Source organism: Bos grunniens, chromosome 23 (assembly GCF_055505025.1).
Source record: "Bos grunniens cultivar Pamir isolate PY7600 chromosome 23, Bosgru_T2T1.0, whole genome shotgun sequence".
In the NCBI taxonomy this organism is placed as follows: domain Eukaryota; kingdom Metazoa; phylum Chordata; class Mammalia; order Artiodactyla; family Bovidae; genus Bos; species Bos grunniens.
Genome location: NC_141187.1, coordinates 44,715,797 through 44,731,580, shown reverse-complemented (window position 1 = coordinate 44,731,580; position 15,784 = coordinate 44,715,797). Strand labels below are relative to the sequence as shown.

The window sequence follows — 15,784 nt, the reverse complement described above, 5'->3', positions numbered from 1 at the left end:
CACTAATCATTAGCACCTCATTCCTAGGAGAAAAGGAAACACATGCAAAAGTTTGGATTTCTCAAAAATCCCTGTTCAGATCAAGAATAAATGACTGCTTTGCTCACAGCCAAATTTTCCAGTCCAACAGAAGTTTCTACAATGATGGAAATGTTCTATGCTGCAGTGTCCAATATGGTAGCCTCCAGCGGTGCATCCCACCACCGGTGGCCTTTGAGCACTTGAAACGTGGCTACAGCAACTGAGGACCCGGATTCTTTATTTTATTTAGTTTTAATTTATACAAAGTTAAAGAGCCATGTATGATTAGCGACTACAGTAATGCAAAGATCTGGAGAGTGCCTGGTATACAGTGTTAGTTGCTCAGTCATGTCTGATTCTCTGCAACTCCATAGACTTAGCCCACCAAGCTCTGGGATTTTCCAGGCAAGAATACTGGAGCCAGTAGCCATTCCCTTCCCCAGAGGATCTTCCCAAGCCAGGGATCAAACCTGGGCCTTCTGCATTGCAGGCTGATTCTTTACCATCTGAAGCCACCAGGGAAGCCCCACCTGATATACAGCTGGTGCTCAATAAAGACTGGCTCAAGGGAAGAATGAATGGACACTATCCTAAGTCCTGATTAAGCAGGATTCCCATGCTTTTTGAGCACCCACTTTAAACAAATCCCTGTTTAAGTCATACCTTCTGAGTTAGGTATGTTTATCATCTCTGTTTTACAGATAAAGAAACGGAGGCTCATAAAAGTGCAGGAGCCCCAGCCATGTAAAATGTAGTAAAAGCCAAGACTCAACCCCACACAGGAGGACAGGCAGCCTCTTAAAAAACTAGTCAACTTTTCCACTGATGAGAAAAGCATTCCGATACCTCACTTTAATTTCTACAGGATGACACCAGATTCAACGATTTTTTTAGAAACTTGGAAAAGGAAAGAATTTTTCCTTTTGAAACGGAGCAATGAATATACAGTGTTTCACATTTGGGCATCTTTTAAGAGCCTAGCCAGACAGCGCACCCACCAAGCAAGGACCTCCTGGGTCCCCAGTCAAGAATTAACAGTGCATCCCACCACTGGGGCTGCTCCGTAAAATCAACTCCCATGACAGCCGACTCCTCTGCAGTTGCCGCCTGGTCATTATGTAGGTCATCATAGGAGGTTCTCACCTCCTAAGGCTGACAGGTGACAGCCTGTGACACCTGTCCACCTCTCATGCACTGAAGTGTCCTTCTCCAAGGAGATCACTCATCCCTTCTCACCCAGTGACTCACAGCCCCAGGCCTGCCTCGCCCCTTGGGCCATAAAGAAAGAAAGTGAAGTCACTCAGTCATGTCCGACTCTCTTGCAGCTCCATGGACTGTAGCCCATCGGGCTCCTCCATCCATGGGATTTTCCAGGCAAGAGTACTAGAGTGTGGTGCCATTGCCTTCTCCAGGGGATCTTCCCGAGCCAGGGATTGAACCCGGGTCTCCTGCATTGTAGGCAGATGGTTTACCATCTGAGCCACCAGGGAAGCTCTTAACCATAAGGGGCAAAAAGAACACTGACATCTATACACTACCTACCACGTGTGTAACACACAGCTAGTGCAAAGCTGCTATACAGTGCAGGGAGCTCAGCCTGGTGCTCTGTGATGACGGACATGGGTGGGATGGAAAAGTCAAGAGGGAAGGGATAGATGTGTACATACAGCTGATTCACATGGTTGTACAGCAGAAAATTAACAGAACCCCTAACAGCAATTATATACCAATTAAAAAAAATAAAAACTAAAGCAAGTTAGAGCTAAAAAAAAAAAGTGAAGAAGAAAGACATCACCATCCGACACAAGCACAAAACCAGAAGATGAGCTCGGCCAGCTCCATCTTCCCCTCTGTTGACCCTCCCCTCCCTCACGGCAAGGCCCCGCCCCACTCCATCACAGAGAGAGTCCCATCACACTGAGAGCACCCGGCCTCACAAGGCTTCCAGCTGCTTCACACCCCTTAAGGGGGCTTCACACCCCTTAAGACCCCTTGGGTCTCTCTCAATGGGGTTTTTCCCAACGCCCCCCCAAGCTGCTTCCTCTGCCTCCCCCAGAGCTGTATCATCCGTGACTGTCACTATTTGGGATCCGAGGGCGAGAGGCAAGAGGCACTTACTGCTGACAGTGCAAGGGGAAGACTTGCTGACTATATGTACATTTAATTCTAGGTAAGAAAATTTTTTATATTCCGGACATTTTTAAACCACTCTTTCTCCGAGGCAATTGATTCATAGGAAACAATTTTTCCCAGAGTGCTGCTACAGAGCCAAGCAGTTCCTTGAAGAGGATTTTACATCATGGAGCATTCTACAACTTCCTTTTAGTTATTTACATCGGACGGTAATGAATCTGCCTGCAATGCAGGAGGCCCAGTTTGATCCCTGGGTCAGGAAGATCCCATGGAGGAGGGCATGGCAACCCACTCCAGCATTCTTGCCTGGGAAATCCCGTGGACAGAGAAGCCTGGCGGGCTACAGTCCTTGGGGTCACAAAGAGTCAGACACAACTGAGCAACTAACACCCTCTTCTTGGTCCAGTATAAGCCCCACCTCCTCCAAAGGTTCTTCCAAACCATCTCACCCTCAGGAATAATCTGCAGTTCTCAGCTCTCAGGCAGCATCCATTATCTGCAAGGCCACCTCCTCAGGGACCCAGGCTGCCCAAGGGGAAGGGCACTGGGGACCAGTGTGGTCTATTCTCACCGCCCCGTGCATTTGATCTCTAACCTCAAACTCAAGCTCCTCCCTCAGCCAGACAAAAGCTCATCAGTGAACTGGGGCCAGTGCTTCTAGAAGACAGCAGGACTTCATCCCCGATGAGAGGAAGTCCCTCCCAAGTCTCACTGTCGCATCTCCCATTCCACCCACACCACACTTTCTATGAAGAGAATCTTCTTCAAACACTTCCTCCGCTTTTCCCCTTTCTTCTAGCACCCTTTATAGACTGGCACTGGCAAGCTACCCAGGTGGCCAGCCCTTAATCCGGTGCTGATATTTTGGGGTTACTCAAGGGCCTGAAGCAAACACTTCCTGCTGCTGCAGGGTAACGATTCATTCTGTACTTAATCACATACTTCGTTGCATTTCTGTGTCCTTGCGAAGGGTTATCTTCTCTCAAGAACAAAGATTGTATCTTACTATCTAGAGTATTGCTCACCACACCTACAGGCATTCAAAGGCATTTATTAAATAGAAATGGGGAAGGGGGAAGGACTCTCTCTCCAGACACGGGGCAAAATAAATGATTGAAAGGTCCTGGGGCACCTCTCAGAAAAAAAAAGAAAAATCTTTGAATTGGGAAGGGTCCTCAAAGGATGTTTAGAGTACCATCAGGGCCCCGGGCAACTCAGGAGCCCTTGTCATCGGCATCTGCTCACATGATTGTCTCTCTGTTTTAAATAATGAACCATCTCAATGAATATTTGGCAAAGCTAATTTCACTTGGGTTGCAGAATTAGTTCATCTGTATCTAGTTTCAAAATCAAAAATAAAGAGTAGCATTTAAAACCCAAAACCTACCCCTAAGTTAACAAGAAAATCATAAAACCATTGCTTCCACCTCAATAATAAGATGACAAACAACCCAATTTAAAAATGGTCAAGAGATCTGAATAGACATTTCACCAAAGAAGATCTATGACTGACTAATAAGCACATGAAAAGGTGCCGGGCATTATTAGTCATTAGGAAAATGCAAATCAAAATCACAAGATACCGTTGTGCACTAACTGTAACAGCAACAAGTGGAAAGACTGACAACATCAAGTGTTGGTGATGATGTACGGAAATTAGAATTCTCCCACATAGCTGGTAGGAATATAAAATAGTGCAGCTACTTGGAAAATACTTCGGCAGTTTCTTAAGTTAAATATACGTACTATGCATGCATGCCTGGTCAGACACTCAGTGGTGTCTGACTCTTTGAGACCCCATGGACTGCAGCCCTTTAGGTTCCTCTGTCCATGGGATTTCCCAGGCAAGAACACCGGAGGGGGTTGCCATTCCCTTCTCCAGGGCATATTCCTGACCCAGGAGTGGAACACAGAACTTCTGCATTGCAGGCAGATTCTTTACTGTCTGAGCCACCAGGTAACCCATAAATTTCACTCCTAGATATCTAGTCAAAAGAAATGAAAACATGGGTCTATAAAAGACTCGTATGCAAATGTTCATTGCAGCATTATTTATAATAGCTAAAAACTAGAAACAATACAAATACCCATCAAATGATGAATGGATAAAACAAAATGTTTTCTACGTATATAATAAAATATCATTCAGCAATTAGAAAAAACAATGAACTCCTGATACATGCAACAGAATGATGAATATCAAAAACATGCAAGGTGAAAGAAGCCAGGCTTAAAAGACTACATTTATATGAAATTCCTAGGAAAGGCAAAGTGTTAGCAGATCAGTGGTTGCCTGGTGCTAGGGATGGGAAAGGGGGATTGGCCAAAAACAAGCATGAGGAAATGTGGGGGGATGTTGGAAGTGTTTGAAGCCTTTGGTGGTGATAGTTTCACAAGCACCTATGTTTACTAAAAATCATAAAATCACTCACAACGGTGAACTTATGATTAAATATAAAGCATGTCTCAGTAAAGCTGTTTTGCTTTTTTTTTTTAAGTAATGCTAAAGCTGCAAACCAACTTAATTTGGGGCTTCAAAACTTGATAGTTTCAGTTTATGGATATTAAAGCTAACTAAGAGAGCATCTCAGTACCCTAAGGGCTATTCTAGTCAGAAATTGGAAATTTAAAAAACAATTCGTATCATTTAATGTAAAGTTTCTTTTCTGCAATTTTTCATACTCATTAACAATTCTCAGGGCAAGTCTAGAGGCTTCCCTGGTGATCCAGTGGCTAAGATTCCACATTCCCAATGCAGGGAGCCCTGGGTTTGATCTCTGGTTGGGGAACTGGATCCTGCATGACGCAACCAAGACCCAGTGCAGCCAAATAAATAAACACTTTTTTAAATAAAGTCTAAACCCCAAGGCATCCCAGACTTGCCCAAGCCTGAGAGACCAGTTCCCCCGCAGCCCTGCTGACAGGTCGAGGGCTGTCAGGGAGAGGGGTCCATGAGACTCCCAGGCGGGGGTGCAGGAAAGTCTTTTGACAGCATTCCCTTTGGGTTGAGCCCGAAACACAAAGGAACCCCCCCTTTGTGTGGGTGGATGACCACCCAACATCTTCCAGCTTCCGAGCAAGGCTCAGTGAGTGCGTGTGTCCTGAGTCTCTTCAGTCGTGTCCAACTCTTTGTGACCCTATGGACTGTAGCCCGCCAGGCTCCTCTGTCCCTGGGACTCTCCAGGCAAGAATACTGGAGTGGGTTGCCATGCTGTCCTCCAGGGAATCTTCCCGACCCAGGGATCAAATCTGCATCTTTTATGTCCCCTGCATTAGCAAACGGGTTCTTTACCACTAGCATCACCTGAGAAGCCCCCAGGGGCCCACATCTATCAGCTGAGTCCCCCAGAGTGGCTTCTCCTAGTCTTTCTAGACCCACAGTCCTGGCCAGGTCTGCAAGGCATCTCCTTGCCCAGCTCCCCTGGCCACGTGGCCTTGGTCCAGACGAAATCTGTACTTGTCAGGATTCTCCAGAGAAACAGGATCAATAGAATATGGATAAATAGAGAGCGAGGTTTAATTTTAAGGAATTGGCTCATGCCATGAAGAGGACTGGCAAGTTCTAAAATTTATAGGACAGGACAGCAGGCTGGAAACTGGAGAAGAGCTGATGTTGCCATTTCCAGTAGGAAAGCGGTCTGAAAGCAGAAGTCCTCCTTTCTCGAGGGCCTCAGTCTTTCCTGACTCCTTTGAGGCCTTAAGCTAATACTTGAACTCAAAGGGTCTCTGCCTCCTGGTGGTCCTCTGCTGATAGACATCATGCAACAGGTGCTCCGTGAAGACCTGCAAACCCACATAAAACTCCATGGAGATGGTCATGTTCATCTACTCTCCCATTACCTACTTAAAACCCATGTGCATTCCTAAATTTAGTAATAATGACAAGGTTGGCATCATTTGATCCCCGTATACGTTTTTCTCTCTACTGTTTTACCATGGTCATTTCAACAGCACCAAAATGCCAAATGTGGAATTTCACAAAGTAGATAAAGAACCTCTATCATCAAGAAATATCTGCAGCTGTAAAATCTTTAGCCAAGTCTGTGTTCTTATAATCAGCACCTGTGTGCAGTGTGGACTGGCTCAGAATGACCACTCTTAATCCCTCCACCTCTGCCCTGCAATAGACTGGTCCCTGCAGCATTTTGTGATGTATCCCCCACATTGTGAGAGAACCTCCAAAAAGGCTGGGTCAGGAGAAAGCATCAGGCAGGAATAGGAACACCTGGGGGCGGGGAGGACTGCCCTTATCAGGCAGCGAGACAAGTAATTTTTCTGTTTGGGAGCTGCATGTGGACAGTGTTCCGCCCATCACATAGGCGCAGGAGGCAGAGGAGGCTGCCTGAGAGAGAGATGCTTGATAGAGGCGATGCGCGGAGAAAAGCAGAACTCAAAATGGTGAAATTCCAGGAGTTCGTGGGTTCCAGGTACCTACGGAGACCCAGCAACATCCCTGGCCCGAGCTCCACGAGGTGCCCTGCATCCTTCCCACAGGTGATGCTAAATCTTCCCAGAGGACGGTGAGTACCTGAAAACTCACCATCAGCACTTTGGAGACCGTGTATCTATGAAGCCAGGACTGGATTTTCAGCACGGACGCCATTGGAAGCCTAGTTTACACACATTCCCTTTTTAAAATAAGGAAACTTCAAACTCTACTTTCTGAATCTAGCAGGAAGGAGTCATCTCATCAGAAAATGAAGGGGAAAGTATCTCCAGAAATACCACTTGGGACTGTCTAAATTACTGACCACACTGGGGAGAGGGAGAACCAACATTTACTGAGCTGATGCAGACAAAGGAGGGTGGGGAGGGGCAGTGAGCATGAACTAGGTCTTTATCTTGCCTCCCACATTTAAACTGTGTATGATAGTATCCTTAACTCCATTTTATTGATGAAAAAACTGAGGCTCACAAAGGGTGTTACCTCTGCCAAAGCCACACGGTTGCAACCTGCCAACCTTTCCCAACGCTGGTTACTTTTATGTATCACCACGTCTTAAATCATAAGGCTCTTGGATGGATCAGGATGTCCTTGAATCAAAATAGAGAACTAATTGCCTATGTCTTTCTCAGTGAAACCTTTAAAACACGTTATTTACTTTCACTTTTTTTTGGGGGGGGGTGGTTCTTTCCCAGTTTCAGCTATCAAAATGTCCAACTTCTTCATTTGGCTTCTTCCCACTCCAAAATAAACTTCTGCAGACTTGTACATTTGCAAAGCCAGATACCATCAACAATCATTCACCTGAACCTAATTTCAGTTAGATGAAATGAGGCTGGTGATGCTTGACTTTTCCTAACAGTAAATAGAGTCATTTCTTTCATTTACATAAAGCCCCAGAGCTTTCTCAACTCTACACCAAATCAATAGACCGAAATAATTTCTCTCTGTGCTCAGGGGCAGACACTCAGATAAAAATGCAATTGCCTTTACTACAGACTTCAGACAGGAACAGACAGAGAACAGACCTTGAAGGAAGAACAGGAAATGCAGGGTTTGCTGGAGTTTCAGAACGGTTACTATCAACTCCAAGTACACCGTGTGGTTATCTGCAGCCGTATCTCTGCTCGTGTGGCAACGGTGACCGAGGGGGCCCTGTTTCCTCCCCACTCTCTCAGGCCTGTCCCCGCAGCCCTCCTCAACCTTGAGCAATTTGCTGACACTGTGAAGTAGGGGAGAAAAGGACACAGTGCTCCCAGTCCACAGCTAATGATGCCAAACAAGTTGGGGCAAGATCAGAGTGAAGCAAGTTCAAGGCTCAATGAAACCCTACAGCCTTATTCAAAGCAGCATCCACCCCAGGGGGAGACCTCCCCAAGGAAGCCTGCACTGTTTTCTCTAAAAATCAGGGCAGGGACCGTGGACACAGATGTCGTCTTGTGACACATAAAGGCAACAGGTATTTTAACACAGTTCCCCTGCCAGCTTAACAACTCATGGTGGGGGACGCCTTGTTTTCCCAGAGGCAGAGAACCGTCACACTTCTGTGTCTGGCTGCTCCAGTGTATGTGCCACCTGACAGCTGGATGGAAATTTTGCATCTTGGGTCCCACCCTGGAATCTGCATTTTGACAAGATCCCCAACCACAAATTAATGTTTGCAAGGTACCAGGCTACTGCACACCGGACAAAAATGTTCTGTATTTACTGACACATCCTGTTGATAAGCAGAGCATTCATTCATTCGATGAAAGGCATTCATTTGGCAATCAAGAAATATTTATAGCGTGCCTATGATGTGACTCAGTGCCTGGCACTGTCTAGGGGAGATAAGGCAACCCGGTGAGTCAAGCAGACAAAGGCCCTACCACCTCGAAGAACTTACATTCTAACTGCGGAGACAAGTAGCAAATAGAAGAATAAGCAAACACATAAAAGAGATTATCACCACCTTTGACAAAGAATCCATGGATTTATCCTTGGAGCACACTGGCCTGCAAGCAAAATGCTGTATGTGCTAGATTATTCATTACAAATTTGTATACGCAAAAGGTAGGAAACAACCGAAATGTTGAGTCACGGGGAACTGCTTAAATAAATTCTGGCTTATCTATACAGTGAAATGCCATGCAGCCAAAAACAGGAAGAACAGGACTTTTACCTTCTGAGTTTTCCATATACACCTGTATGTATGTGTGCACGCTCAGTTGCTCAGTTGTGTCGGACTCTTTTCGACTCCATAGACTGTGGCCCACTAGGCTCCTCTGTCCATGGAATTTTCCAGGCAAGAATACTGGAGTGGGGTGCCATTTCCTACTCCAGGGGATCTTCCCCACCCAGGGACTGAACTGGTGTCTTCTACATTGGCAGGTGGACTCTTTACCACTGAGCCACCTGGGAAGTCCAGCATAGACTTTTAAAATCTTCAAAAGGGACATAAAAACTTATAACCATGATTACCACCAGTTGACAGGGACTAGGCGACACTTCCTCCTCATTGTGTACTATTTTGAATGTGTTAGAGCTTTTGAAATTTGTACCATCTGAATATATAACCTACGTAAAATAGCTGAATTAAATCTACTCTTTACACAAATGCTTTAATGTGAGTGCAAGAAAAGATGGAGGTACACGGTGCTGAGACTTGGGGAGTTGGGGTTGGGTCAAGATTGAGGAAGGCGCAGGATTTGAGGAGGAGGTACCACTGGGGCTGAACCTGGAAGGGTGAAACAGGCATCCATCACACACACGAGGCAGAAGGGAGTTTCTGACAGAGGCGTGGACGCAGGAACAAAAAAGGGTCTTTCCAGGAAACACCTGCAGTTTGGTTTAGTTGCAGGGCGTGGGGTTCCAGAACCACCGGCAGGACATGAGGCTGGACAAAGGCGAGGTCTTGCCTGCTGTGCCAAGAAGCTGGGGCTTTTCCTAGAAGTGATGAAAGCAGGGAGCAGTAACATGAGCAGGTTTGCAACTCTTCGAGGTAATTCCAGCAGCAGCGTGGAAGGTGGACAGAGGCAGGGCTGGAGGTGGGCAGACTGGAGCCTAATTCAGATGAGATAAGGGCCTAGTTCCTTCTGTGGGGGAAGCAATGACGTAGACGAGGCAACAGACATGAGAACAGTGGGGAGTCGGCATCAACCAGATTTAGGAACTGATTCCATCAGAGGGGTAGACACAAATAAAGGATAACGCCAACCATCTCACCTGATGGGGGTACAAGGTGCCACTCTCTAGGAAGGAAGTGAGGCAAAGGAGCACATTTAGGGGGTGGGAGACGAAGGCATGACTATTTCCGGGGAGGTGGGGGAAGCACAGCGGTAGGTTCACATCTCTAGCTGTATGTCCTTGAAAAATTCGACTCCACCCTCGTCTGTAAAATAGGGCCAACAGTCATCCTAGAGGATTATTTTAGTCATGAAACAAAACATGTCATAGACCGCACCTACCCCATTGCACATAGTAGGCATGTGACAAGAGGCAGCCCCAGACACTGTGCCCCGGACACTGTAGAAATTATACATTGTAGAAAAATGTCTCCAACAGAGAAATGCTAAGTTCACTAAGGTAGGGATTTCAGGCCATTTTTGGAAATCAGTGGAGGATGCTGTGGTTCAATCGATCACAAGTTTTGCGTCTCCATCCTGGCCACTGCCCCTCACCTCTGACCAGTATGGATGGAGGGCACAGATCTCTTGCCATTGCTGGGCAAGCAACTCAAAGAAGGACAAGAGGAGGCCAGGACCAACCAAGCTTGGCTTGTTTCAATTCCAGGCAAACACTAATATCTGCAAACCCTCAATGGCCAGGCCGGCCCCATAACTGTTTGGGGTTTGTCACTTCCTGTGCTGCATGCGTTCAATCTCCAACTGTGACAGCACAGCAAACCGAGATGACCAACCCATCGGGCACGCGCAGATACAATGGAAAGAAGAGTCAAGCCTAGCGATTTTCCGGTGAAGATGAAGCCTCGAATGAGCCCAAGTCCAGTCATCTCTAAATCCAGAGCCTCCACATTGCCTACAATCAAAAGCAGGTGGTCTGATTACCTGTGAAATCAGGAATTTTAAATGGCCAAGACTTACCATGAAAATATGAACAAACCCCTATTCCTTAGGCACGATTACACCATGTCTATTTCTTTCGCCTCTGACACTTCGTTCTGAAAAGGTAACCCATGTCTGTCTTGTTAAGGAAAAAAAAATCACAGGGATTTTTAAAAATAAGATCAGAAGTATCCAGAAATGTATCATCTGTGCCACTTCTCTCAAAGCCAGAAAACCAGAACATCCCTGTTCCCCAAACTGCTGCCCTCCAGGAGCCATGCTCTGCAGTTGCTCTGTGGGCCTGACCTTCAGGGCTGAGCTGCCATGGGGTGCGGGGGGCAGGGGAACAGTGTTACAACAAGGTCTTTCTGATGTGATCAGTCATATGCCCTTGAGCAGAGACAGGGCTCAAGACGGATCTGTTTTATATGCATTGCCCTTACAGATTTATGCTATAAGACAGTTATCATCTGTTGAATATGCACAGCTCCATCGTGAGCACAGAGGCTAGCTACCCAACATATATATTAGATCAAACAGAAAAGAAATATTGGCCAGAACCCCACGACGTTACATTCAAAACCAAAGAAACCAGGCAACAAAAGTTAGAAGCTTAATAAAATTTACGTGAAAACTGACAGCCGTGGACAGCCTCCTTAGATATCCTATCAGATGTACCATCTGAGACAACAAAAGAATGGCCTGATAAAAGTGGTTTTCTAGGGATAGCGTGTTCTACATCTGATCATAGTTCTGGAAAGATAAAATTAAAATATATGTACATGTCACCAACCCTAAGTCCATGCCTGTTTTTAAAAATAAAACATTCTTTCCAAGATTGCATAAATTCCCACTGGTCTCTGGATGCTGTCTCCGCTCCTTCCCAGGGCTTCTCCTCCAACTCTTCCCTAACGTGGCGTCCTGAGCCCTAAGCTGCGTCTCTTTTCCTGAACAACAAAAATTCCAACTTTCAAGGGTGGGCAATGACATTTTCTCAGGCCCGAAGGAGCGAGCACAGAGTCAGCCACGACTGAACAACCAAGGAGTGAGCAACCATCCAGGTGCATGTAAGAACTGCTGATAGACAACAAAACATGCACTGCTTCCTCTGGGCATGGCAGGGACTCTGATACTCTGCTCGCAGATGGTCCAGTCTGCCTGGACTAGGTGGGGGAAACCGGCGGTGATGGCTGTTAAGCTCATCCTCAACATGCCTGTCACCAGGTCCTGGAACTACTCTTGCCAGGAATTAAGGAGGGACCATTGCATGTTCCCACGTGACACTGGCAGCCTCTGGAACTACTGCATTCATTCATCCCTAAATTACTAAGCTGTTACCGTTGAGTCGCTAAGTCCTGTCCGACTCTTTTGCCATCCCGTGGATTTGCCCACCTGATGTGAAGAACTGACTCACTAGAAAAGACCCTGATGCTAGGAAAGATTGAAGGCGGGAGAAGAAGGGGACAACAGAGGATGAGATGGTCGGATGGCATCACCGACTGGATGGACGTGAATTTGAGCAAGCTCGGAGAGTTGGTGATGGACAGGGAGGCCTGGCGTGCTGCAGTCCATGGGGTCGGAAAGAGCCGGACACGACTGAGCGACTGAACCGAAATGACTGCATCCTACCAGGGTCCTCTGTCCAAAGGATTTTCCAGGCAAGAATACTGGAGTGGGGTGCCATTTCCTCCTCCATGGAACCCAAGTCTCCTGCATAGGTAGGCGGATTCTTTACCACTGAGCCAGCTGGGAAGCCCTAAATTACTAAGATCCTACTCCAAAACAGCGCAGAAGTCAGTTATTGGGCAGCAGCACCTGAAAGTTAAGTCTTTCTGGTTTTATCAAATAACTCCCAGACGTCCTAAAAGATACGCGCCCCACCCCCATCCCACCACTCCGACCATTCTAGCAAAGACGAAATAATTCTCTGATTGTCACATCTCTAATCTCCCTCTAAACTAACAACGCCGCAGAAAGAAAGAAACTATGCTAGCAGGGCGCCACAGCTGCTGACAATCAGGTAATCTATTTGCCCGCAGGAAAACCCGAGACACGTGTGCGGCCCTTTATTCAGGCGTTCCTGGGCGCGCACCCGCCTCTCGCAGGCGCGCACGCACACACACACACACACACACACACACATTCGGGCGCTACACACACAGCTGGCGACTTAGTTTTGTCTTCCTGCGAGCGGCTCATCCCCAGTCCTAAGCATTTCCTCCGCCTGATCGACTTCCCCGGAACCCGCGCCTCCTCCAGCCTCCGCGCCACGCACGTGGGAAAGCGCGCCCGAGCGGTGCCAGAAGGGAGGAGGGAAGCGTAGGTTTGGGGAAGGCCAGGGATGACGGAGGCGAAAGCTCCGAGTGGGATGTGGGATCTCGGGTCCCCGGGGGCGCCGTAGGTACCATGTAAGCTTCCGGGATGAAGAAGGGGCGAGGGGGAGAAAAGCAGCGGGGGAGGGAAGGCGAGAAGGGGCTGGGGGGAGGTGGGGAGGGGTCGCTCACCCAGAGTCTTGACGGCGATCTGCCTGGTGAGGGGCGGCGGAAGGTTGATGCACACCAAGTCCACGTCCTGATGCAGCAGCACTTCGTCAATGCGGCTGGTGTAGAAGGGGACGCTCATCTCCTTGGCCAGCTCCTCCGCTTCCTCCTGCGTGCGGCCCCACAGCGCCTTCACCGCGAAGCCCTCGTCTTTCAGCAGCGGGATGATGACACGGGCCGTGAGGCTAGTGCCGAACACGCCTACCCCGGGAAGCATGGCTGCTCCGATCCGCCTGGTTCGGCGTTAGCTCGGGATCTCCGCTCAAACACGCGCACGCACACACCACACACAAACACACACGTACACACCCCTCTAGACAGTCTGGCACCCGGCTCGCCGCGGTGCGCCAGCCACCGTGCACTGGGCAGGGCGCCCGGGTGCCCAAGAACGCACCGAGCTGCAGGAGCAGCGGGCTCGGGCGTCTCAGCACGGTGACCGCTGCAGTGTCCGCCACGCGAGGCTCCGGTCCTTCCCAGAGGCGGCGGCAGGCACCCCGCCGGGGCGCCCGAGGCCCCGAAGCCCCGCGGAACCCGGGCTCAGGCGGCTCCCCCTCGGCAGCGCGGGCCGGTTGCGTGCGCCCCGCCGAGGCCGCTCCATGGCCGGCTCATCCCCGCGCGCCCGCGCCGCCGCAGCCGGGACCGGCTCTCTCCCCCGCGCGCGTTGTTTACCGCAGCCGGCGAGTTGCACGCACAAGCCTTGACCGGACCGGCCAGGCTGCGGGGGGGTAGGGGTCCCAGTCCTCGCTGCCCGCCGCTCCAAAGGAAATAAACCGGCGGCCACCGGGAGGCCGGCTAAGCAGGAGGCTCGGAGGGCGCCGGGCGCGGATGCGGAACGGCAGAGCGGCGGCGGCCACTACCCGGCGCCAGCCTTCTCATGCTGCTGCCATGTTCGCTCGCCGGGCGGCCGGGGCCGGGCTCCGGGCTCCCGGCTCCCGCGGGCGCGAGGGCGGAGTTGGTGAGTTTGGCTGTCAGCGGCCGGGGGAGGCGGGGCCCTGGGGGTGCCTGCCCCGCCTCCGCCCCAGCGCCGCTCGCCATTGGCCGCCGCGCGCCGCCCCCGCCCCCGCGCCGCCAGGGCCGGGGGTGCGCGCTGCGCCCTGGCCAGCACCCGCGCGGCTCCTCCCCGGCCCCGCCTCGCTCGCCTGCAGCTTCGCTCATCTCCCGGTTCTTCACCCTCCGCCACCTCCTTCACCCTATCCTCGCCTCTTCCCAAACCCCGCCCCGAACAAGCGAAAATAAGTGTATCGAGGCAGGGCACGCCCCATCAGGCTAGTCGTCGGTGCCTTGGAAAAGAGCAGAGGGCGCCGGGGCCCCGGCGGGAGGCCAGGGGAGGCGGCCAGGTGTGAGCAGCGAGTCATTACTACCTCCGCTACGGGAACGACGCTGGACAAGCTCTCCTCGCATGCTCCCTTAATCCCCACACCAACCCTAAAGTTATAGGGAAACCCATAAAACCGATGATGTAACTGAGTCCTGGGAAGATTCAGGGACTCGCGCAAGGTTGCACAACAGGTAAACCACAGGCCTGGAGTTGGAATCCCGGCTCCGGAGCTTGGGCGGCGAGCCGGGGGCGTTCTCCTCTCCAAGAGGGCCTCTGATCGTGCACCACCCTCTCCAGGCCGCGCACGCAAGGTCCAGCCACCTGCCTCCCAGACAGTCTCGTCTTGATAAGTTCTGCTTCCCAGGGGGGCCGGCGGCCCGCCGTGGAGAAAGGGGTCCCCGAAACGGCTGCGGCACGTGTATGTCGCTTCTGGGTTTGGAAACAAGAGGGGGTCGCTCGGCCAGAGGACTCGCCAGCCTCTTGCCTTGCGCTTTGGCTCCTTCACCACCACTTTCCGGGCCCTCCACTCGCTTGTCCCCGCACCTCAACCCTCAGCTGCCTCCCCGAGCCCTCGTGGAATAGCCGTGGCGGGCAGGCCGAGGCTGACCCCGCGTCCCACAAGCGGTGGGGACCTTGCGCATGAATGGTTTCCTGCCCTATCTTCGACACCCCTCACTCGGCCTGCCTGGCTCGTAGTAAGCGCTCCATAAACATCTGGTAGATGAATGAATGAATGCTCACTGAATGCCCGCTTTGCGCCCACCTGGTCCTAGGAGGGTTGACTCAAGCTGAAAGGCATGGGACCCGGCCTCTAGTTCAAAGTCTCTGGAAAGGTCGGGCATCCTGTCAATTTCGTCTTCAGCACTCAACGTGGCACAAGGTCCGCGTGAACGCATGAGTGAAAAGCATAATACTCGGAAGCTTTAAAAACAGCTTGTAACAACTGGCAGTGAGGCGGGGCGCGGTGGAGAGAGCAGGATACCAAAAAAAAAAAAAAAAGCTTGTAACAATGCAGGGAGGAGGCTGACCTCAGGGCATTAGAAGAAATGCACGCAGGCCACAGGGCTGGGGCGGCTGAGCAGAAAGCGGTGTGGCCATCAATACTGTTAGGCTTCTTGAGAGCAGAGGTTTTCCAAGAACAGAGGCAGGCATGCCTACGGCGGGGGGCAGAGGGGCAGGCATTGAGGTTAGACAGGAGACAGACTGAGTGACCTGGCAGCTCAGTACCCAGAGGCCAGGTCACTCATCAAAGATAGCACCACTCATAGGGAACAGGGGACATGGG

General features: G+C 50.3%; 1 protein-coding gene across 2 annotated transcripts in view; it reads right to left on the bottom strand.

Annotated features, from left to right (window-relative positions):
• The window catches only part of GFOD1 (Gfo/Idh/MocA-like oxidoreductase domain containing 1), a 105,065-nt gene extending 89,572 nt beyond the window's left edge, over positions 1-15,493 (bottom strand). For both annotated transcript variants that reach the window (XM_086370807.1, XM_086370808.1), the window contains exon 1: positions 13,146-15,493. In XM_086370807.1, coding sequence (XP_086226933.1) covers positions 13,146-13,398 — 253 coding nt within the window. In that variant the 5' untranslated portion in view covers positions 13,399-15,493. The remainder of the gene's footprint in view (positions 1-13,145) is intronic.
• Between the last annotated feature and the right edge of the window lie 291 nt (positions 15,494-15,784).